Genomic DNA, 22936 nt, shown 5'->3' on the forward strand with positions numbered 1-22936 from the left:
CCGGGGGCACACGGAGACGGCAGCGCCCAAGGGCGAGCGCACGCACGCCCCGGGTGCGGGAGGCTGCGTGTGCCTCGCGCGGGTAGATATGAGTGCGTGTTGACAGAGCGCAGCGCAGGCGGCGGGCGGCAGGACTTCGCTGTGGGCGGTGGTGTGGGCTCCCTGGGAGTGTGTTTTGAGTTTCTGTGTGTGTGCCTGTCGTTTCATGTATCCCCGCGTGCCTAGCCGCCGGTGCGTCCCAAGCGTGAGGGAGAGGTCGGGGAGGAGCCCTGACACTCGCTGAGTGAAGCCACCTACCCCCAGAATCCAGCCCCAGACGGGCCCCTCACACGTGTGCTCCTGCCTTTGAACGGAAAAGTACAGCGTCTGCTCTCAGTGGCCATGGTCACTCACTCCTCTCCCCAGTTCCCTTAGCTGGTCTTCCTGACACTCCTCCAGCCTGTGGCCTTCCCTCTGGTACCTCGGGCAGGTGGGAGTTTCTCCTAAGCCTAACGCTTTCCATAGAGACTCCACCAGAGCAGGCAGCATCCTGTCTTGACTTGATTATAGGTAACTCCATAAGGGCCAGGAAATCATTCCTGTCTCATCTCAACCCCTGCAGCAGGCAGCCTTTCCTCTTATTCTCTCTTCTCTGAAAGAAATCCAATGGCTAAAGGTCCAACACAAAACAGTTTAGCTGCTTAAAACATCTGTAGAATGAATGCTCTGGAATCTGAAGACTTGTAGCAGGGCAAAGCCTCTTCCATACAAGTGAGTCCTACCTAGGACTCTGGCAGGAAGTTAGGATTCCTTTAAAGTCTCCTCCTTAATGGTCACCTACTTTGGCACTGGCGGAAATCTTTTGTGAACAGAAAGTAGATGTGTATTCACTAACTAATCCATGATCCACTAACTAATTAAAGAATGTGAGCTTTAATTTCAAGAACTCTGGAGGCTGGAAAGATGTGTGATGAGGACAAAGTATGGACTCCATTCTAAAAATCAAGTGGCAACTCCCTCCTTCCCAAGCAACGGAAGAGAAAAGAACAGAAGTAAAGTGACAGGGTGAAGATTCTCAACATAGAAGGACTGCCTTTTAGGCAGTTAAGTTAGGTCAGGCCTTCAGATCTGACAGGACAGAGAAGTATCAGCAGAATCAGCTTCCAGGAAGTACAGGGGCTGAAGGTGACAGCAAGCCAGAGACGGAGACAAAATCAGAGAGAACACTGGACTTCAGCCACTCTGTCCATATAACTTTAGCACACACCATTTCCTGTCCTGGCCAGTGGAACTGTCCTAGCCAAGACACACGTGCCTCTGAGATGTGAACCGGATTCCTTCACAATTTGGTCCTCAAAATTTGAGGGCAATCACCTTCTTATCAACTGAGAAAGAATGGGCTGAAAAAGAATTGTGAAATAAAATTAGAGCTCAAGAGCTCTAATTAGGAAATCAGGGTTAGAGCTAAGGAGCTTCCCAAATTGGGCAGATGTTTCAACCAGAAGAGGTGGGAAAGAGGCGTCCGTTAAGAGAGGGATCTCTCGATGTTTCTTCTTTTTTTCCCTCAACGTTTCGTGTCAACACGGCGACATATTTCACCCCTTCCTTCCCAGGCCCCCAACTTCTAACCCATTTTAAGAAAAGGAAAATTCATACACACACACACACACACACACACAATTCATGAAAGATACTTTAGAGTCCATCTAGTCTAATCCCATTTTTTAACAAATGGGAAGGAACTTCTTTGGTGGTCAAGTGGTTAAGAATCCACCTGACAATGAAGGGGACAGAGGTCTGATCCCTGGTCCGGGAAGATTCCACATGCCTCCTGACAACTAAGTCCGTGTGCCACAACTGCTGAAGCCCATGCATCTAGAGCCTGTGCTCCACAGCAAGAGAAGCCACCACAATGAGAAACTCATACACACAACTAGCGAGTAGCCCTAGCTTACGGCAACTAGGGAAGAGTCCACGCATAGCAACGAAGACCCAGCGCAAAAATAAAATAAATAATTTTCTTTAAGTGGGAAAACTAAGCCTAGAAAAATTATATGGTCCCACAGAGATTAAGAGACTGATCACCTACGCACAGAGAGTAAGTAACAAAGCCAGGGCCAAGTCTCCTAACCCTTTTCCATTCTGTGTTGCTTTCTTTAATCACCAGTCCTGGCTTTTCATCTCAACCTCATCCGTCTTGTTTTAATCCAGTCTCATTTCTGCCTCACTCTACCCCTAGAGAGGTAAGAACAGGATATGTCTGCTCCATTCATTGTCTCAAAAGACCACCATTCTTCTCTGCCTGTCTTTCCCCTTGTTCCCCACCCCCAGCTTTCCCAGGCTTCTCCCAACCTCATCCCTCTCTCTTCAGCTTCCAAACTGCCCCTGCCTCTTGGAGACCCTTCCTCCTCACTCCCCTAACCCCACAACCCCTTCTGACAATCTCTGAGTTTGATAGAGACCAAAAGAAAAAAACCCGATGCTTTGGCAGCAGGTGAAGGCTGGATGTGATCTGCCTCCTACAGGAATGCTATTTAAAGGGGCGGCCTCACAATCCTCTCCCTCCAAAGTGACAAGAGAAAAGCCTGCTCCTCAATCTCTCCAGAGCTGCAAACTCAGCTCAAGTTAACTTCTGACTTCCCCAACCTGCACCCTGGCCTGCTGTTCCTTTTTCCTATTCAAGTGGGAGGGAGAGGACTTGACAACTGAGGTGTGGGGGCTGAGGGGGGACTCATCTTCATCTCCTTTGATGACAGGTACTTAGGAGGAGCAGGAGGCCCTGTGGGGTGGAGGACTAGAAGAACATTCTTCCCCCAACCATGTGAGTGACTTCAACCACGTGCCAGCTTCTTCTCAAAGTCGAACTTTGTTGGAAGAGAACTGATCTAGGCAAGAGGATCTAAGGTTCCGGAACTCTTGTCCCTAGCGGGGACCTCCTTTCCCCTCTGGGTGTCCATGCTTAAACCACATGTGTTCTTTTCCTCCCAGGCAAAGTGCCAAAGGGTGAGGTCCCCTTGGCCAGGCCCAGGGATGTCTCCCCACCCCCAACCCCTGCACATGAAGGCTGCCCTCACCCACTCACCCCACTGAATAGCATGGTGAGGGACACTGTCTCTACTGCTCAGAGGAACAGGGGCTCCCCTGCAAGCATCTCACCCCCAGGTCTGGTGGGAGGGCTAATTCTATCTCATTGCCGCAAACAAGTTAATGGAGTTTTTAATGAAAACACTGCACTAATGAAAATGCTGAGGCTGGAACCTACTGCCTGCGAGACAAAACAATCGGGGTCAAAATTTCTTGATATTCATTCCACAGTTCCTTTTAGGCCTAAAGTGAGCTGGAGATCTGAGCATAGAAAGTGGTTCATCATGGACCGCGTCCCAGACTGTAAGAGGTCAGAGACCCTCCTGGCTGAGGAAGGAAACTGCCTAAAATGCTGATGGGTCCTGTCAACTCAGCCGTCCTTAACCTCTAGACGGTCACCTTCTGTTAAGGTGGTCAAGGCTGCATCCTCACCCTCTTCTATTTTCCTCATTCTAGGGTCTCTGGATTCTAACAACTAAGTCTTCCCAGATGAAGAGGCAGTCGGGGCAGGTAGCAAACGTCCAGGACTGAATGTCATCTTGAGTCCCAGTTCTGAATGTACTGATAAGCATGGATGTGACCTTCATTGAGTCATTTAACATCTCTGAATCTGCTTTCTGGCCTGAAATAGGAAAGCCTTCCCTGGTTACCCTGCAGAATTGTCTTAAGGTTGTGAGAGCACTTTGAAAAAGTACATATGATAGAGAAGTGTGTGTGTGTGTGTGTGTGTGTGTGTAATGATATGTTTATAAAAAGACATGTCACATGACAAAATTTCATAAAAGGAGAACAGATTTGTGTTGCCAAGGGCTAGGGAAGGGAAAGGGGATTGTGGGAGGGACATAATGGAACAATATGAGGAAGGCTCTGTAGTGATAAAACTGTCCTATATCCTGACCATGGTGGCAGATGCCTGAACCTACACATGATAAAGCTGCACAGAACTAAATACACACAATGAAATGAGTATAAGTAAAACTGGAGAAATCTAAATAACATCAATGAATTATACCAATGTCAATGTCCTGGCTACAGGGGCAGGGGTAAAATTGGGAGATTGGGGTTGATAAAGTGCTGCTGGCAACCTGTGATAACAAAAATATATAAACTTGAAAAAAAAACTCCTGGTTACAGTGGCATAGGATAGTTTTGCAAGATGCTACCTTTGAGGAAAACTGGTAAAGGTACACAGGATCACCCGATATTATTTCTCAATAAAAACTGTAATTTAAAAAAAGGTATTATATGTCTATTCTCTATTCCCCTGCAGCAACTTGTCTTGCTGTCCTCTGGGAGGTTCCTCTTAAGCTTTCCTCATGCATATGGAAAAAGGATCTCTTGGCTCCTCAGAGGATCCCAGCAGAGATATGAGTGAGTGCAAGGGGAGCTGCTCAGATACTTCTGAGCTTTCTCTTCTTCATCAACACTTCCCTCAGTCTCAGGAGGCCTGACCCCCAATCACTCCTTAGAACCTAACATTCTTTCCATAGCACGGAAGGACAATTAACTGATGCATGGAGCAGGACCCTCCGATGCTTCTATCCTAAAGAGTAGACAACTGTTGCTAAGAAAAACTTGTGTATTAATTATGGGTGCCAAGTTTAACAAGTATTGACTAAGCTTGCTCAAGAAATAAAGATCAAACACACACATATCTAAAAACAGCTAACAAATAGCTTTAATGAACTCCGGATGGATTTGCTGAAAACCAAAAATTGCTTCCCTTTTATCCTAGCAGTATAGACATGACCCTAATTAATCAATTACTTACTTATATTTGCCCATTCCAACCACTCCAGACCTGTGACATATATGATCTGTTGCTCCAGTCCTCCCTGGCACAGAAGTGATGGATGGGGGGGGCCACTGTTTCCTGCCAGGGAGTTAACTAAACCTAGTTTAGTGCTATCTTAAACGCCTGGGGCTTTGTGACACTTGAAATTCTAATTAGTGCAGGAAAGGGCTAGGTTGAAACAGCTTGTACTCCCTCAAGTATACCCACTCTCAGGGCCCTGTAACCTAATGAGGTCTGTGAAATTTAAGATCCAGAAGAGAAATCCCTGCCTGGGGCAACAGCTGTACCCAGGATGACAAGGGGATTTGGGTTAAGTTAGTCCCTCCAGTTAGGAGGGAGAATACCCCCAAATGGTATGTGACGGAAACTCACGTGACACTGGCCCAATTAGTTGTCCTAGAATTAGTCTGGACTGACCCTCTGCTTCGGAGAAGGCAATGGCACCCCACTCCAGTACTCTTGCCTGGGAAACCCCATGGACGGAGGAGCCTGGTAGGGTGCAGCCCATGGGGTCGGGAAGAGTCGGACACGACTGAGCGACTTCACTTTCACTTTTCACTTTCATGCACTGGAGGAGGAAATGGCAACCCACTCCAGTATTCTTGCATGGAGAATCCCAGGGACGGAGGAGCCTGGTGGGCTGCCGTCTATGGGGTCGTACAGAGTCGGACACGACTGACGCGACTTAGCAGCAGCAGCAGCAGACCCTCTGCTTTGGTTTGTGGCGATGTCAAGGGAAAGAAGGAGGGGTTGAAGTTAGAGATGTGAGAACTTACTCGTCACCTACAAGGTGTGGTAGGGCAGGTGAGGTGGGGGGGAGAGTTGGAGCAGTGAAAATCGGGATCCCAAGAGCACTTCCTCATTACCCCTGCAGGCTGGAGAGCTGGTGGCAAACAAACAGACCCATGACTCCTACAAGAGCCCCCACAAAGGAAAAAAGGGGTTCGTTCCTTTGCTACTACTTGGCAGTGCAGTAGGAGCGGGCTGAATGCTTGCTGAACACATTTGGAAAAGGAAGAGAGGAAATAATCGTCCTAATGAATGTGCAGGAGACAATAGCAGCTCCAGTGGGAGGGTTATAAGCTCATTATGGTTTAATATGATGATTGATCATCTCTGCCCGCCAGCATTATCCCAGAATAGTGATGAAGGTCGGAGAGACCCATGCCAGTCAGAGCTCAAGCTCTAGTCCCCAGTAGATAGAAAACATGCTTGAGGGTCACATTTTTTTTCATTGTAAAAATTCATACACCTGGCCCCAACACCGTAACTCCTCTCCATTAAAAAAGTCTCCACCCCCTGCCCCAGTTGGCCCCAGTTCTCTATGATTTCTCAGCCCTGGGCTGTTTCTCCATCTCCTCTTCACCGGTTCTGGCTGATCCTCTCCCTAGTGACCCCACCTCATTCCCACCCTCTGAGAAAACAGCCACAGCTTCCAGTGCAGCACGGGTTTAGGTAGGTCCAAAGGCCTTTCAGTGGGTACTGGCCGACACTCGGTTCAGGTGGAAGGCCCGGGAGACCTCCCGATAGGCATTTCGAAGCAGCACGTATGGGAAACAGGACTCCAGCATGTCCAGGGTCAGGAAAGAGGACTCCTCCACCACCTGGAAAAGAAAGGGCCAAGAGAGATGCGGACCCCAGGTAGGGCATCCACTGTGACACCCTGTTTCTCTTCATCTGGTTCCCTGGGCCCTCTGAGGCCCTTAGAGTTGCAAATAAATGGGGTACCAAGGCATTCTCACTTCGTTTCACTCTCAGAAAGCAATGTTCTCTTCAGCTCCATTATAATGACCCCTGTGCCCCTCCTCAGGGTTATACGCAGGGCTCAGAAGCAGAAGGCAGGAAAGAATCACTTCTCTAGGGCAGAAAAACTCTGTTCTCTCTCATTCTGGATGCTAAATGAGATGTGAGTGGGCAGCACAGATGCAGGTAAGAATGCATAAACGTGCTAATGACAAAGCTCTGCGGAGAAAAAACAATTACCACTGCAGGCCAAGCAAGAGGGACCGGGAACCCACATGGGTCCTCTTGTCCTGGGCTTTAGTCTCCTCCCTCCCTTAGTACAGTGCTCAGGGAACAGTATGGATGCTGTATAAAAGAGCAGGCATGATTAATTAGTTTAATTAGAAGGCCTGTGTGCTGTGGAAATCCCTGCAGCCCCCACAGCCAAGCAGAAAGATAGATCAAGATGCCTGGGTAAGACGGAGGGTAGGGGGCAGGGGGGTATTATCGTAGAGCCGTACAGCCTAGCCTTGGGCCAGAGGGTTTCCTTCCCTGAAGAAGGAACAGGGTGTCTTTCCTTCTGTATTCTCCTTGCCCAAGAGGTTGTGGGACTAAAAAACACTCTGGAGAGAAATGTCCCATATCCTCTGGCAGTTCACACAGATGGGCCATCCCAAATATGTCTGGAGTTTCAAGTCCTGAAAATTCACTCAGGAAAGAGATCTACCATCTCTATTCTAACGTTTTTCTCTCTCTGAAGCCCTTTCAATTTTTAAAATTTGTAAGGTACTGCAATACTCAAACTATGCACACACAATACACACAACAGCCTCAGAAGAGCAGACACCACAGGCAGAAGGAGAGAAAATCTGCCCGTAAAACTGGAGCTCTGATCTCAGGTTGGATGGCAGAAAGAATTTCTTGCTAAGCAAGATTTTCAAAACCTTAAGCCAGTAAAGAGATAAGATCTCTTTTCCAGGATATGACCCTCGGGTTCGGGGAAATGAGTGATGGCTTCAAGAAGGATCCACTGGTCCAAGACTTCTATTCTCTGCTCTGTTAAGCACAGAAAATCACAGGGCTCCCAACTGGAGGAAATTCATGGCAGTGGAAACAGCTTGGGAGTGAAAGCCAAGAAATGGGTTCTAGTCCCAAATGTGCCCATGTATTTGGGGGAAGACCTTGGATGTTATCTTTACCTCTCTCTCCTTGGTTTCCTTGCCTAGGAATGGTGAGGACTGGACTAACCGCCAGCATCTGATCTGTTTCTGACACCTAGGATTCCATAAGTCTATGACAGAGTCATTCCTTCCCCGTGAAACCCACACCAGGAAGTCTGACAATAGTGGGGGTGGGCACTGCCCAGGCTTGACAGCCAAGACAGACCCCAGGGAAAGAAGTGCCTGAACAGGATTTGGGGCTACATGAATAGCCTCTTTACGCAGAATACAGCTCCTTCCCTTCAGTCATTTTCAATTTCTCTGTGGAAACATTTGCATTTAAATTGCTTTGCAGCAGCTAGTCCCTCTGTCTCTTCCCTCCTACAAAAAGTGCCTGGTCCTAGGGCTGTTCCAGCCATTCTGCAGGCCTGTGATGTCACAAGGGGCAGACACCTTGCCGCACTTGGGAGGGTGGGGGGAAATGCAAAGCAGAGGGAGGAGGCAGGGCTGAGCAGCTGTACAGAATCACCTCCAACCTCACAGAGGTGGAAACTGTCCAAGGAAATGGAACAGGCATGCCTAAATCATCCAGAAACTAAACTGAGCAGCAGAGAAAGGCAACATTTGTTTAGCATCTATTATGTACCAGGCACTATTATATAAACTGTCTCATGAACCCTCACCCCTCTAGCATAAGGATGTGAAAGTGAAAGTCACTCAGTCGTGTCTGACTCTTTGCGACCCCATGGACTATACAGTCCACGGAATTCTCTAGGCCGGAATACTGGAGTGGATAGCCTTTCCCTTCCCCAGGGAAGCTTCCCAACCCAGGGATTGAACCCAGATCTTCCACATTGCAGGCAGACTTTTTTTTTTTACCAGCTGAGCCACAAGGGAAGCCCAAGAATACTGGAGTGGGTAGCCTATCTCTTCTCCAGCAGATCTTCCTGACCCAGGAATTGAACCGGGGTCTCCTGCACTGCAGGCGTATTCTTTACCAAGAATCCCTGAGCTATCAGGGAAGTCCATCATAAGGATAACTGCCCACTTTTAAGGCTCAAGAATCAGAGTCTCAGAAAGGTTAATTAACTTGCCCCAGGTCATGTTGGGCTTCCCAGGTGGCTCAGCAGTAAAGAATCTGCCTGCAACGCAGGAGCCACAGGAGACTTGGGTTCGATCCCTGGGTAGGGAAGATCCCCTGGAGGAAGGGTCACTTAAACCAGGAAGGGTCACTTAAACCCAGGGCCCAGAGTAAGGAAGGCATGGCAACCCACTCCAGTATTCTTGCCTGGAGAATTCCATAGACAGAGGAGCCTGGCAGGCTATAGTCCATGGGGTCCCAAAGAGTCAGACATGACTGAAGCGACTTAGCACACACACACAGAGGTCATGCTGCTCTGAAGACTGTGCTCTCTGTTGCCTTCCTTCCGCCCTCCTCTGCCCTCTCACCTCCTCACCACACCCCTACAGGCTCATGTCCATTCTCTTCTCTTCCTCATCATGACCCTTAATCAGCCCAACCTAGGCCTTTTTGAGCTAGAGAAACTGAGACACAGCACTCAGTGCCTGTGTATTTAAAGAAGGAGACCCAGAGGGAGTCCCAGGCATGCCTGCCCCTAATACTTGTGGGCCTGGCCGAGAGTGCAAATGGAAGCCCATACACCACATGATAAAGTATTATATTCTTTCTTGCAACATTTGCAACATGTATTCATCCCTCAATATCCACGGGGCACTGGCAGGGGATTAGTTCCCAGATCACCTGTGGAACCAATTCAGGGGAGATACCAGAATCTGTAGATGCCCAAGTTACTTTTATAAAAAGGCATAGTGAGTGTGAGTGTGAAGTCACTCAGTTGTATCCGACTCTTTGTGACCCCATGAACTGTAGCCCACCAGGCTCCTCTGTCCATGGAATTTTTCAGGCAAGAGTGCTGGAGTGGGTTGCCATTTCCTTCTCCAGGGGATCTTCCTGACCCAGGGACTGAAACCTAGGTCTCCCTCATTGCAGGCAGACGCTTTACCATCTGAGCCACCATGGAAGCCCAAAAGTCATGGTACCTGCATATAACCTATGATATCCTCCCATGTTCTTTAAATCATCTCTAGATTACTTATAATACCTAATACAACATAAACATTATGTAAACAGTTATAAATAGCATATAAAGGCTATGTAAATAGTTGCTGGTGTGGGCAATTTGAAGTTTTGCTTTATGAAACTTTCTGGAATGTTTTTTAAAATAGTTTCAATCCATGGTTGGTTGAATCCATAGCTGAGGACCTGTGGATATGGAGGGCTGAGTGTACCTTTACAATTTCATGGAAGACAGGTTTGAATTAAGAATTCTTAGACCCTTCAGAGTTCTGTACCAGCCTCCAGCCTGGCACCCCTTCTCCTCCCACCCCAGTTTGGGGGGTTTGTAGGCACACATAATCTTCTTGTCTGCACATCTAAACTCCAGCCATACATTCCATGGGCTCTAGAGCACAGTCTGCCTCAGTAGGATGGACTCAAGGAAGTGCAGTACAAGCTCTACATGTGGGCTGGAGCTGCTCAGGAAAGAATTCTGAGGCCCGAGAGGTCTTTAGTGGGGGCTCTGAGGAGGGGCAGAGGCTCCAGGTGGGCCTGTCCTCTCCCCACAGGCCAGAGGAAGGGTCACTTAAACCCAGGGCCCAGAGCAGGAGCCCCTCCTGCCCACCTTTAAGTGCAGAGCTAACCTGGGGAATCAAACTTTAGAACAAGAGTGAGTAAGCACGTTGAAGAGGGAAACAGAATCAAGAGTAAAAGATTTTTTAAAAGTTAACTGAGTCAGAGTTCCCAGAACTTTCTACCAAAGAAGGGGAAAGGCTAGAGCTTGGGAAACAGAAGAGATAGCAGGAGCTGCCTGATTCATGTCCCACCTGATTCCCTGCCTTACAGCTTTTCAGCCAAAAAGCCCTTCCCTCTTCTGGGCTCCCCTCCTCCTCCCCCAGTTGAACTTTCTTCATGGTTCTCTTAAGGACAAGAAATACAGCGGTAGGAAGTGGCCAAGTAAAATCAAAAATGCACTGGAAAGGTAGTAATGGATGAGGGACATCCCCATCCATCAGCTCATCCCCATGGTGGGGGTGAGCTGTCCCACCATATCAGACTTAAAAGCACTGCAGGGAAAGGGGCCCAGTCAGCTAGGGGCCAGGAACATACTGTCCCGCAGAGAAATCCTCAAAGACTCTACCTTGGGATGACAGGACAAACCTAGAATGTTAACCAGAATGTGAGGATTAGACCCCTTCAGGCAGAATTAAGTTGTTACTTAATGCTTTTGGGTGATAACCACGTAGGGAGCCAAGGACCCTATAGAGGGTCTTCCCTCTGGCCCTTTCTCTACGACCAACTTAGAGCAGATACATACCAAGCGCATGAGCAGAGAAATGGACTCCCGGTTTCTGGTTTTAAGCTTGTCAGTCTCTTGGCCCAGCTGCAGGAGGCTGATAGAAGCCACCTGTAAGGGAAAAATTTGTAAGGAAGCAGATTTTTATGAAGGTCAGAGTAGGACAGCCTCAGGCTACAGGAAGTCAAGAGAAGATCAAGGAGGTGAGTTAAGAAGTGCTGGGAGGCTCAGGGTGGGAAAGTGGTGAATCCCCCGGGCTTCAGAGACACATGCTGCCTCCAAACTAGCCAGTGCAGACAACAGGCGGTTGCCAGGGATGCTAGAGGAGAGATAGTAAGAGGTGAAGAAAGAAACTGCAACAGAGGCAGGTAATACTGTATGCCAGGAGATTAATCTCTTTTCCAAGGCGGCCTCCAGACAACACTGTCATCAGACTGTTTACAGCTGACTCCCCACCCGACTAGAGACAGAGCTGGGCCGCTGACTCAGACACAGTGCTTTTGGTATTCTCCTTCTGTCAACTCTCAAATGGCTGTCCTCTCCATTCACCTTCAGGTCCCCAAAAGATCAAAGAGAAAGAAAGAAATGTGACTAATTGCATCCCAGACCCAGATTACCTGTATTTAGCGAACAGAGAGGGTAAAAGAGGCAGTGAGGTGGTAGGGGCGCGGGGGGGGGGTGTGTGACTCCCTTCTCACCCCATCTTAGAGATCTGGTGTGAATCCTCTTTATATCTCAGATGCTCAAAGCCCATTCTGTCTGGTCTGCTGTCCCAGTTTAAAGAGAGACCCTCTCACTAAGCTTCCAAGTCCCTAACATGTACTTCTTGGAACCAGGGTGTGATTCCCTGGAGAATATGATCTACTGTTTCCTCCTAAAAGGAGACAGATGAGGCTCTAGTTTTTAATCAGAACCATGCTTTGCAAAAGAATAAGCTCCCTTCAAACTGGCACTCTGTTTAAACCTAGAGGAGTGGGATGGAGTGGGAGGTGAGAGAGAGGTTCAAGAGGGAGGGGACATATGTACATCTATGGCTAATTCATGTTGATGTATGGCAGAAACCAACACAATATTGTAAAGTAATTACCCTCCAATTAAAAATGAATTAATTAAAAAAAAAAAGCTCCCTATTGCTGAGAATGCTCAAGCAGTCAGTGGGCATTGGACCACGTATCAAAGAGTATGGATGAGATTCCTCCACAGAGGATTTAGAATGGAAAGCTCTAGGACCTCTTTGAACAATGGAAAGAGATTACTTATTCTCTGTTTTTCCAGAGGCAAAGCTTAGATCAATAGTGAGAGTTGCAAGGAGTCAAACTTCAGCTAAAAAAAATTTTTAACAACTTCTTTCAAACAAATTGAACATAACCTACAGTAAAATCAGCTTCCTGACTGTAAGTTCCAGTCCCTAGAAATCTAGACCAGGGGACTCTCAAAGTAAGATCCCAGGATGGGCAGCACCATCATTATCCAGGAACTTGCTAGAAATGCAAGATTTTCCAGCCCCATTAATCTACTGAATCAGAAATTCTCCATGTGATTCTGATTCACAATGAAGTCTGAGAATTTGAAAAAAGTTTGACTTTTTATCAGATTAGAGTTGAAAGGGGCCTAATAGATGATAAAACTCAGTGTCTGAAGAGTCTGTATTTTAACAAACTCCTCAGGATATTGTAATGCACACCAAGGAAGTACATCATAGATTTGATTTAATATCCCTATTTAGTAAATGGGAAAACTGTGGCCTCACAAGTTTGGCTTTTCAGAGACCACACAACTTCTCAGTGGCAGATCCAAAACTAAATTCAGATTTGCTAACTCTTAGTCCAGTACTCCTTCCAAGTATTGGGCAGAGGCTGAAATACCAGCTGTTAAGGAATTTAGAAGAAACCTCTGCCTTCCACAAAGCTGTCTCTCATTACTTAATGAACAAGATGGGAGGTTAGACTCTGAGGCCTGCTCAATAATAACTGTCTACGGATTTAAGTCAAACCAATCGCCACTAGACTTCACAATCATCCATTCCTTACAACCTAGACCCACTTACCACGAGAAATTCCTTTAGGTGAGTTTCAATGTTCTTGTTGTAGACTGTGAAGAGGCCAGCAGATACCTGGATGATGGCTTTGGCCAAGCAGTGAATGTTGTTGCTGTAACCTAGATTATTATTGACAGAAGGGGAGAGAAAGAAAAGGAAATTGAACCACACCAGGTGACCCCAGCTGATAACTTCCCATTTTTTCAGTCTGGGCCAGCCCTATGTGACACCAAAGGAGTAGGAGCCATTCGAGGATTAGGAGAAAGATAGATAGTCTGATGAAATTTCACCTGAATTTAATTTTACAGATTGTTCATTCTCAAGAGCTTTCTGAAACAGAACTTTGCATCTGAGTCAGAAGTCTGTATTTTCCAGATAGATGTCTCGGTCTCATCTCCCGACCCCAGGACACTAACCTAAACCTATTCCTTACTTACCATCCTTCTCAATGCTATAGAAGGAGGCAGCATCCATGGCAAGGAGGGGGAGGGAAACGGCCAGAAAGATCAAAAGCAGGCAGGCCACCTTATATTCTTCCTCAGGGGATGACAAATCTGGGAAAAGGAAAAGAGAGTAAGGTCAGTAAACAGGAGCTTTCTTCCATGGGGTCCTACTTCACAGAATTCCTAGGAGGGTCACATGAGAAAATATCTGTGAAAAGACTTTGTAGAGCGTTATAGGCAAGTCATTACTGCTGCTAGTGAGAGGCCTGAATCCTGGAGGCTTCCACTGGTGACTGAGCTGAGCTTTTGGCAAAGGGCTCAGCTGACACGCAGGCTGAGGGCACTCTGTCAGCTGCCTGACAGAGTGGAGAGGCAGGAAGGAGAGGAAAGACTCTCATCAAAACCAAGAGAGAAGAGGGAGAGCCAGTCTGGCAATTCGAAAAGGCTTCATACCAACCCCCGGTTCCATTCTATTCGGAGTGTGTGCAAGTATGAATGTGCTAATCAGAGGAAATGTGTAATGGAAATATAAGAGACAAGTGTGAGAACAGGGGAAGAAGTGAATGGTGTCAAGGTGATTAGAGGGGAGGGGAGAAAGTAAGATCATTCTGGGGAACTGGGACACTATATACCACACAACTAAGCATGAAATCATATCTGGTTCCCTCACTGTTTCATCTGCATTAATCTTATTTCCCCAACCAGATTGTAAGTTCCTTTGAGCACTTGCTGAGTACCAGACTCACTTAACACTATTTAGCTGATTGACAGATCAACTGGTTGGAACCTGACTAGAAATTGAAATTGCCTGTGGAAGTATTTTCTGCGGATTAGGGACTGTGCTTTAAGTCTTTCCTTAGCTCCCAGTTTCTACCCTCTGAATTCACAACCCCAAATAAAGACTTCTTTGACACTGACATTTTCCCACCCCAAAATAGGGCCCAAACCCTCCATTACCCCTGTTCCCCAATCGTACCAGTTTTCAGATTGGCAATGGCAGCCACCAGGGCTGGATCAATGTCACAGTCCACCCCCGCAGCAGATGCCAGCTCAAATATGCTCAGGGTCACCTGGTGGAGAAGAAAACAACATTCTGGAGAGTATTCCCTGGAGAGAAGTACTTGACAGAAGCTACAGGTGGTCAAGACTCCTGGATCACAGATTTTAAACTTTTGGTGTACTATCATCTTTTCTAGGTATTCCTTTCATAGATCTCCCTAACCTGCAGGGAAAAGAAAAAAAAAAAAAGCCCAATGCTTTAGCCTGGCCTTCAGATTCTCCACAGAACAAATTTACTTTTCCAACTTTATTTCCTCAAACACTTCCTACAGGCAATGCAGCCAGGGTGATGTATTCACCATCTCTAAGCTACAACTTACTTTCTTCTTTTCATACTCTGGTTCCTGTGTGTCCCTCTTCTGGAGTGTCCTTTCTTCTTGAGAGACCATAGGAAATATATTGGTCCCTGCCCCTGGTTCCTGACACAGGGCTCCTAAAACCCTTATAATTCCCTCAGTGATAAAAACAGTAGGAGCAATTTTTGTTCCTATGCAGCAACTCTGGTTGGGCTCCTGGCCAGCTCCTAGATAGAAGCTGGTCACCAGAGAGACCAAGCCTTGATTAGAAGCTGGGAATTTTCAGCTCCACACCACCCCCCCACTTCTGCAGAGAGAGGACAGGGCCTGGAAATGGAGTTAATCATGCCTATGTGAGGAAGCCTCCATAAAATCCCAACAGTGTGGGGTTCAGAGAGCCTCCAGGTTGGGAACACATCCATGGACCAGGACAGTATTAGCCCAAATCCAGACAGTCAGAAGCTTATGTCATTAGGACCCTCACAGGTCTCCTGTGTATCCTTCCATATGGCTGGTCTGAAAGTACAAGTGAGTGTTAGGCGCTCAGTCATGTCCGACTCTTTGGGACACTATGCACTGTAGCCCACCATATCTCCTCAGTCCATGGAATTCTCCAGGCAAGAATACTGGAGTGGGTGGTCATTCCCTTCTCCAGAGGATCTTCCCAACCCAGGAGTCAAACTGGGGTTGCCTGTATTGCAGGCATTCTTTACCTCTGAGCCACCGGGAAGTCCATATGGCTGTTCTTCTATATCCTTTATCACATCCTTTAATAAACTGGTCAATGTGTTTCCCTGAGTTCTGTGAACCACTCTAGCAAATTAATGGAACCTAAGGAGGTAGAAATAGGAATCTCTGACCTATAGCCAACTGGTCAGAAGCACAGGTTTGTAACTGGCTTCTGAATAGCAGGCGGGGGTAGGTGCAGACTTGTGGAAGTGAGCCCTAAACATGTGTGATCTGACACCAACTCCAGGTTGATAGTGTCAGAACCAAGTTAAGCTGCAGGACATCCAGCTGGTGTCACAGGGAATTGGTGTGGGGACATCCTCCAAACACTTGGTGACCAGAAGTGTCAGAAGTGAAGTGTTTTGTGTAAGAGTAAAGGAGACTCTCAGGAGAGAATCACACAGTAGGGGAGAACTGGGTTTTTCCCTACACAGGAAGGGAAAAAGACAAGTTTTTCCTGTTTACTTCTTCTCTGCTTATATCCAACTGACACCCACCGTTGAGGCCTACCTTGAATCTCACATTCTCTGTAGAGCCCTCCCTGTTGACTCCAGCTCATGCTCATCTTTCCCTCCTTAACTTGGCACTACTTACTTGGCACTGATCACATGCAGCACCTGGTATCATCAGTTATCTTCTCAGATTGGAGGCAAGACGTATGGCTTATCTCACCAACGAGATTACAATATGTTTTTAACCTCATGGCATAGAGAGGGGAGAGAAAGGCCTGGAGTGAGAGGATCTGGGTTCAAATCCTAGCACCACCACTTACTAATTGCATGACCTTGGCTAAAAGTTACTTAACCTCTTGGAGCCTCCATTTTCTCATCTGTAAAACTGGAATAAAAATACTCACCTTACAGAGTTGATGTGAAGATTAAATTAGATCACATATGTAAAAGGGCTTCCCTGGTAGCTCAGCTGGTAAAGAATCTGCCTGCAATGCAGGAGACCTGGGTTCAATTCCTGGGTCGGGAAGATCCCCTGGAGAAGGGATAGGCTACCCACTCCAGTATTCTTGCTTGGAGAATTCCATGGACAGAGGAGCCTGGCAGACTACAGTCCATTAGGTCGCTAAGAGTCAGACACAACTGACTTTCACTTTCACTTTTTACATATGTAACACATCTACCCCTAATTGGACCTCCATGGTGGTTCGGAAGGTAAAGAATCCACCTGCAATGCGGAAGACCTGGGTTTGATCCCTGGGTTGGGACGATCCCCTGGAGAAGGAAAAGGCTCCCCACTCCAGTATTCTGGCCTGGAGAATTCCACGAACTGTATAGTCCATGGGGTCACAAAGAGTCAGACACGACTGAGCAACTTTCACTTCACTACCCTAATGACTCTCAGGGTCACTGAGAGACTAATAAATCTTGTCCCTTTCACTCTGCTTCCTTTCCCTCAAAGCCAGGAGCTCTGCATTCCTTTCATCCTCTCTAGTTTTGAGTACAATGCTAAGCACATAGAAGGCATTCAGTTAGTATTTATTGATTGACTCCTGAATCCCTCATCATACTTATAATCAGGTTCCCAAGATGTAGCTCCAAACACCCATACCCACAAAAGTACTTGGACTTTTGAGGTTAAGAAAAAAGACTTCAAAATGTTCTGAGAGAACAAGGATAACTGTTTCAATAGTAGATAACTAAGTAGAGTATCTTATGCAAAGAACCCCACAGCTATAACAGTAAACACACACCGCCTACCATGCTAAACACAGAAGGTAAACCTCAGCATTCTGGTCTGCCCTGTTTAAATTCCCTACTAACTAAATAACCCTGCTAGTGGCAACCGTGACCTAGGAGATCGGGGATTTGGTCCATAATCTGTGGTTTTCTGGAGGAAGAAGGTGATGGTTGAAGGAAACTTCTTCACCTTTTAACCTTCTTCTCTCCTCCTCATCTTCTCACCCCTCGGAGGCAGTAACAGAATCTCTGACGGACAGGCCAGCCTCATCTCCACATACCTGCTTATCCTCACAGGCAGGCAGAGCCTAAAGCTCAAAGCTGCCAGGAAGATACCAGCTAGACACACTCCTGACAGACCAGAGCATTCCACCCCAACATCAACAGCTGCCAGAAACCCGGTCCCACAGTGAAACTCAAGCCAGGGCCTGAAGGAGTAGCCATCCCAGTGAAAAATCACCCCTCATGGCCCGTGACCACTTGGCCCTCATCTGATTTCAGGCAGAGAGAGGGGAAATTTTCAGGATTCTTCTGACCTCAAGATAAGGGAAGTTGTTTTTTCTCTTAGCATCTAACTACTTCCTGTGGGGTCGCAAAGAGTCAGACACGACTGAGCGGCTGAACAACATCTTCCTGTTAACCAGTTTCCTCTTCTCATAGACCTCCCTCCATTAATGGAGTCAGTTATAAGAGAAGTACCCTGCCCTGTGCACTGTGCAGCTGTATTTCCTGCAAAACATACTTGTTTGCTCCAGGTGATTCAAAAGGCAAGCTGATGTGAGGAGGGGGAGGGGAAACGGATGTTTAAGTTGGGTGCTGACAGAGGTCCCTCCCGCTTTCCCCATGCCTATAGGAAATGAGGCCTGAGGCAGGTGACACACAAACAGACAAACCAGAAAGTTTCAGAACTAGGAGGAAGACCAGGCCAGAAAAGGAAAGGAAAATCTGAGGGCAGGCAGGGTGGGTGGGAATGCAAGAACCAAATTTTACAGAAAGTTCTCAGGCTCCTGACTAAAGAGCGGACTTGTCTGCACATAGTTCAGACTCTAATTTGCACATCTTAGGAGAAAACCTACAGATACTATTATCCTTGCCCTTACTGCTCTCCCTCCAGTAACGTTTCCCAGCCCCTACAGGATATCCCCCAGGGCTCCCCTACTCTGAACTCTCTTCTCTGACCAAAACCCCTCCCTCCACAAAACCTCCCCAGATATTTTTCTATTGAAAACCTGGCTCTTCTGACTGTGGTATTCTTCAGAGCCCTCTCCTCCCTTTCAAGATCCTAGCTCTATCCTTTGTCAACAACAGAAATCCCCTATGCCACTTTGCATTCCCCGTTACCTTGATATCTGTGTCTGGAGTGACAAACTCCTTCAGGCACTCGATGGGACCCATGAGAAATGGGCAGTGGGAGGAGAAAACCTGGAGGAATGAGAAGACAAATGAGTCCAAGGACAGCGGCCAGCACCTTCAAACATAGGTGGAAACAAAAAAAAACAAAACAGGGCCTCAGCTTAGATGAGAACTTAGCCAACTTTCTCTATTACTTCCCTCCTCACATGTCCAGATTTCTTCAGCTCATCTATCCTCGGAGATCTTCCAGGACTTTACTGGATTAAGCTCTTTTCTCCGAAATGCTTACCAACCCTTTCCACAACTTCTCACACAAGCCTCACCCAGCGCTTTATTCTGTTTATCCTGTGGCAGCCCCCCGCCCCCACTCACCTCCCGAAGTCCCTCTTGGGCCATGGCCCTAAAACTGAGGATAACTCCAATGATGGTCATGCGCTTCAGCACATTATCAGCCCCTGAGGACAAAGAAGAGCATGAGAGAAGAGAATGTGGGAGAATGGTGATAGTTTTGCTTCTTCAGACCCAGCCGAGGCCTCTTAGCTCCCAAAACCCTTGTTGTCCACAATGCTTTCCCCACAATTCTTTCTCCCTTTAGGGGATGTGCTCACCTGTCAGCTGGGGCAGCAGAGAAGCCATCGAGTCTGCCTTGTTGAAGTTGGATCTGATCTGAACAAGTACATCCATGTTTTCCACCACCAGCTTCTGCAGTCAGGACAGAGACATTAAGCAAGGAAAGACGAGACCCATGGTACATCTCTCCCCAGTCTCCTACCCCTACTCTGCTTCCCCCGAGGCTGGACCTTCTTCCTGGGGCCTTGCATCTACAGTACCTTCAGCTCCACAATTTGCGAAGTCACATGCCACATCAGGTTTTCACTCAGGAACTTCATGCCGTACGGGCCCAAGAGTTCAGCCAAGGCCCGCATCTCTGGAATAGAGTTACAGAGGTCCCAGGTAGGACCCAGAGGGCACTGGTGCATTTGCACAATAGCTATAGGATAGTCTGAATATTTCTAATGTTTTTCAGCAAGGAAAGGAAATGGCAAGGAAGGGAAGTAGGGAGCAAATGTGGCCTGAAATCCTGCATTCAGGTGACAGGTCTGGCCTGCCTGTGGGACAGTTAACCATCTACTCACTGGTACTCACACCAAGATGTACCACAAATGACAGCTATTTACTTTTCATTCTTACAGGAATCTGGACTTTGCCAGTCCCTTTACCTGGTATCTGGGCTTTCCTCTTGCTGTACTAGCTGCACTAGCTTTATAAGATGTAAGACCATCTCTGAGCCTCAGTTTCCTTCTCTGTACAATGAAGAAATTAAAATCTACCCTGAATACCTCACAGAGTTGCTAGGAGAGCATAATCAACACACATCCCCATTATCCCAATTGTTTTTTCCTCTAAACCCTTCTTTCCTCCAGTCTGCTCCATTAGCTTACCCCTCCCTAACCAGCCTGCTTCTGGCCCTTTGTGAATTAAATAAAACCTGACTGGGGAAACCCCATGTTAGAAACCTGAGGGACAAATTCACACAGGAAAGAGCTCCAGCTTTCATCTCTGGCTATGGGTGGGCTATCCCAGCAGAGAAAACCATAAAGACCAGAAGTAATAAGAGACGAGGAGAGGAAAGGTGAGTTTAACCTAGTTAATAAGAGTTCAGAGGGAAAGGGAAGTTGAGGCCCCATACTCAAGGGTTTAAAGGCAGGACCAGTTGATCTCCACCTCTACCACTGACAAAAGCAGTGGAGCTGGTCACAGCAGCTGACATGGAGTCTCATGTGGAATAAAATACCAGACATTTTTAGAATCACCTATTTAAAATAGGAACAACTGAGCTGAGAGCTAGGAAAGGATTTCCTAACTGGTCACCTTAGATAATGCTAAAATAGCTGACAGAGAGGCAGAGGGGCTGAACTACCCTTTCTGGAGAAAAGACATGCTGATCCACCAGTTTGGATCCACCTTACTCTAGTCCTCTCTAGGCTAGTAACCCTAGGGCATTCTTCTCTATCCATCTGTCTATTTTTGCAGCAGCATTGCCCCATCACCATGGTAACCCAGGGAAATTGGGGTGGGGGTGGTAGAAGGGGAAATCAACATTACCTCCTGCTGCTTGTCAGTTGTCAGCAAGACCTAAAGCTGATTTTAGATGCTGCCTACAGCTTGTGGGAGGAGTTGATGAGAAGGGGACATCTGAAGCCTCCAGCAGGTAGAGAGTAGGGTCAGCTCACTGATGGAGTCAGTGTGAGGGCAAGAAGAAGGCAGAGCTGGAGAATAGAGCTGCGTGCTCTGACCTCCATTAACACCCCCTCCAAGGAAGGGGAAGAATGGAGAGGGCAGCATCACTGAAACATCTCCTACCTGTCTCAGATCCCATGCGGGGTCCATGAGAGGAAGGAGGAAGCAGTTGGATAGTTCATGAATCAGTCAGTAAAACAAATCTATTAAAAAGGATCTGCACAGCTTCAAGCGCTCTTTAAAAAGAGAATAACTTCCCAATTCATTCATGACACACTCCTCATCTGCCTGCCTTGAGACACTAAAGCACTTCTATACACTGGGAAGCAGCACGACAAGGTGATTAAGCATCTGGGTTCTGGAATTTGACTGCCTTGAGGTGAAATTCCAGTTCTACCATTTACGAATGTACAAACTTAAGCTCCGTCACCTCTTGTGTCTCAGTGTCCTCATCTGTAAAATGGGGGTAATAACAACCTCAAGGCTGTTGTGAGGAGTGAAGGAGTTAATAAATGTGAACATTCAGAACCTAGCCCACACTAAACATCATCGGTTATGTCATCATCATTATTAAATATCAGTTATCTAAAATGTATCCCTCAGGAAGAAGATGTCACGACATCAGATCACTGTTTAATAATTCCAAATATCAGAATGTCCTTACATTTATCCTTTACCCTTCCTCATATGTCCTACTCTCTACTCTTTGTGGAAATGGAAAATAACCATTTACTACCCTTTGGAGAATAAATCTTTTCAATGACTTGAATGCCCATGCCTAGCTCTTAACTCCCTTCATCCTCTCTCTCCACCATCAACCCCCAAGCCACTTCCCAATTCTGGGTCTCACTTGAACCCTTTGGAGAATAAATCTTTTCAATGACTTGAATGCCCATGCCTAGCTCTTAACTCCCTTCATCCTCTCTCTCCACCATCAACCCCCAAGCCACTTCCCAATTCTGGGTCTCACTTGAAATCTCTCCTATCGTCCCTAAGGTAGAGTCTAGCAGGGATCTAGAAGTGTATAGAAAGAGGCTCTGGGAAGGTAGGAGAACACAGATGGGGTCCATCAGCTGGGATATTGTACCGAGGGGAAAGCTCTGCTCCTTGACAGGAGACCAGGCTCTGAGCTCACCAGAGACGTCAGAGAACTCCTCTGCGCTGAAGTTCTGCTCCCCCTCTCTGGGGAGGCTGATGAAGGCCTGCATGGCTGGTGAGAGGATGATGGTCCCACTGCTTGCCTGTCTAAGCAGACTTTCTAGGTACCTACAGGGTTGGCCAAGAGAGCAGAGAAGATGAGTGTTCAATCCCTTCCTCCTACCACCACCCCTGGGCTCAGGAAGAGGAACTCCACGAAAGGCTGGGGTGGGGAGGAGAGACTGAGGTGGGGAGGAGAAGACAGTACAGCACTCTAGTAAACATCCCAGGCTGTTGGCTCAAAAACAACTGGCAGTAACATGATTCTGCTTTGCCTCTAATCTGCTGGACATTGGCTGTGCTGTCAAATGTAATGGTGGACATGCCCCACTGCCTTTTCCAGCTATTGCACACCCCTCACTCTTGGCCTTTCTCTGTCAGATAAGACAAGCCTAAGCTGACAAGACAAAAATTCCTACTAATTGGGCTCCTCCAAAATATACTTAGCCTCAACCTCCTCAATGAGAGTGTTAGACTAAGAGCCTACGAGTCTGGAAGTGAGTCTCAAGTCAAACCTCCTGGGCAGAGAGAAGCCCAGTGAACACTTGTCATCCAGTCTCCAAATATCCCCTCCTAACCTCTGGGCAAGCTAAGAAGGCTTCCAGCCAATGACAGCAAAGGGCTTGGTAACCCCGTCACTCTCCCAGGCACTAGCTCTAGGCCTAGGTCTTAAAGAAGTCACAAGCTAACACGGGTAGGTCAAAACCAGCACTCAACGTGAGGTTTTTTTCCTTTTAATTTGAATTCGTTGTCAAATTTTTAAAACAAAGATTTCATA

At 47.2% G+C, this 22936-nt stretch overlaps 1 protein-coding gene across 18 annotated transcripts in view; it reads right to left on the bottom strand.

Annotated features, from left to right (window-relative positions):
* Positions 1–5937: 5937 nt before the first annotated feature.
* The window catches only part of NCKAP1L (NCK associated protein 1 like), a 64225-nt gene continuing 47226 nt past the window's right edge, over positions 5938–22936 (bottom strand). For 17 of the 18 annotated variants that reach the window (XM_081483583.1, XM_081483576.1, XM_081483584.1 and 14 more), the window contains 10 exons: positions 22097–22227; positions 19551–19648; positions 19329–19422; positions 19093–19175; positions 18709–18789; positions 14572–14665; positions 13590–13706; positions 13162–13271; positions 11136–11225; positions 5938–6462 (listed from right to left, as the gene is read on the bottom strand). In XM_081483583.1, coding sequence (XP_081339709.1) covers positions 6331–6462; positions 11136–11225; positions 13162–13271; positions 13590–13706; positions 14572–14665; positions 18709–18789; positions 19093–19175; positions 19329–19422; positions 19551–19648; positions 22097–22227 — 1030 coding nt within the window. In that variant the 3' untranslated portion in view covers positions 5938–6330. Of the gene's footprint in view, positions 6463–11135; positions 11226–13161; positions 13272–13589; positions 13707–14571; positions 14666–15663; positions 15782–16535; positions 16617–18708; positions 18790–19092; positions 19176–19328; positions 19423–19550; positions 19649–22096; positions 22228–22936 lie in introns of those variants that run through there. The other variant, XM_081483592.1, reaches the window with a different exon arrangement.

The sequence above is a fragment of the Giraffa tippelskirchi genome, chromosome 4, assembly GCF_054371585.1.
Source record: "Giraffa tippelskirchi isolate mGirTip1 chromosome 4, T2T-mGirTip1v1.2.pri, whole genome shotgun sequence".
Lineage (NCBI taxonomy): Eukaryota > Metazoa > Chordata > Mammalia > Artiodactyla > Giraffidae > Giraffa > Giraffa tippelskirchi.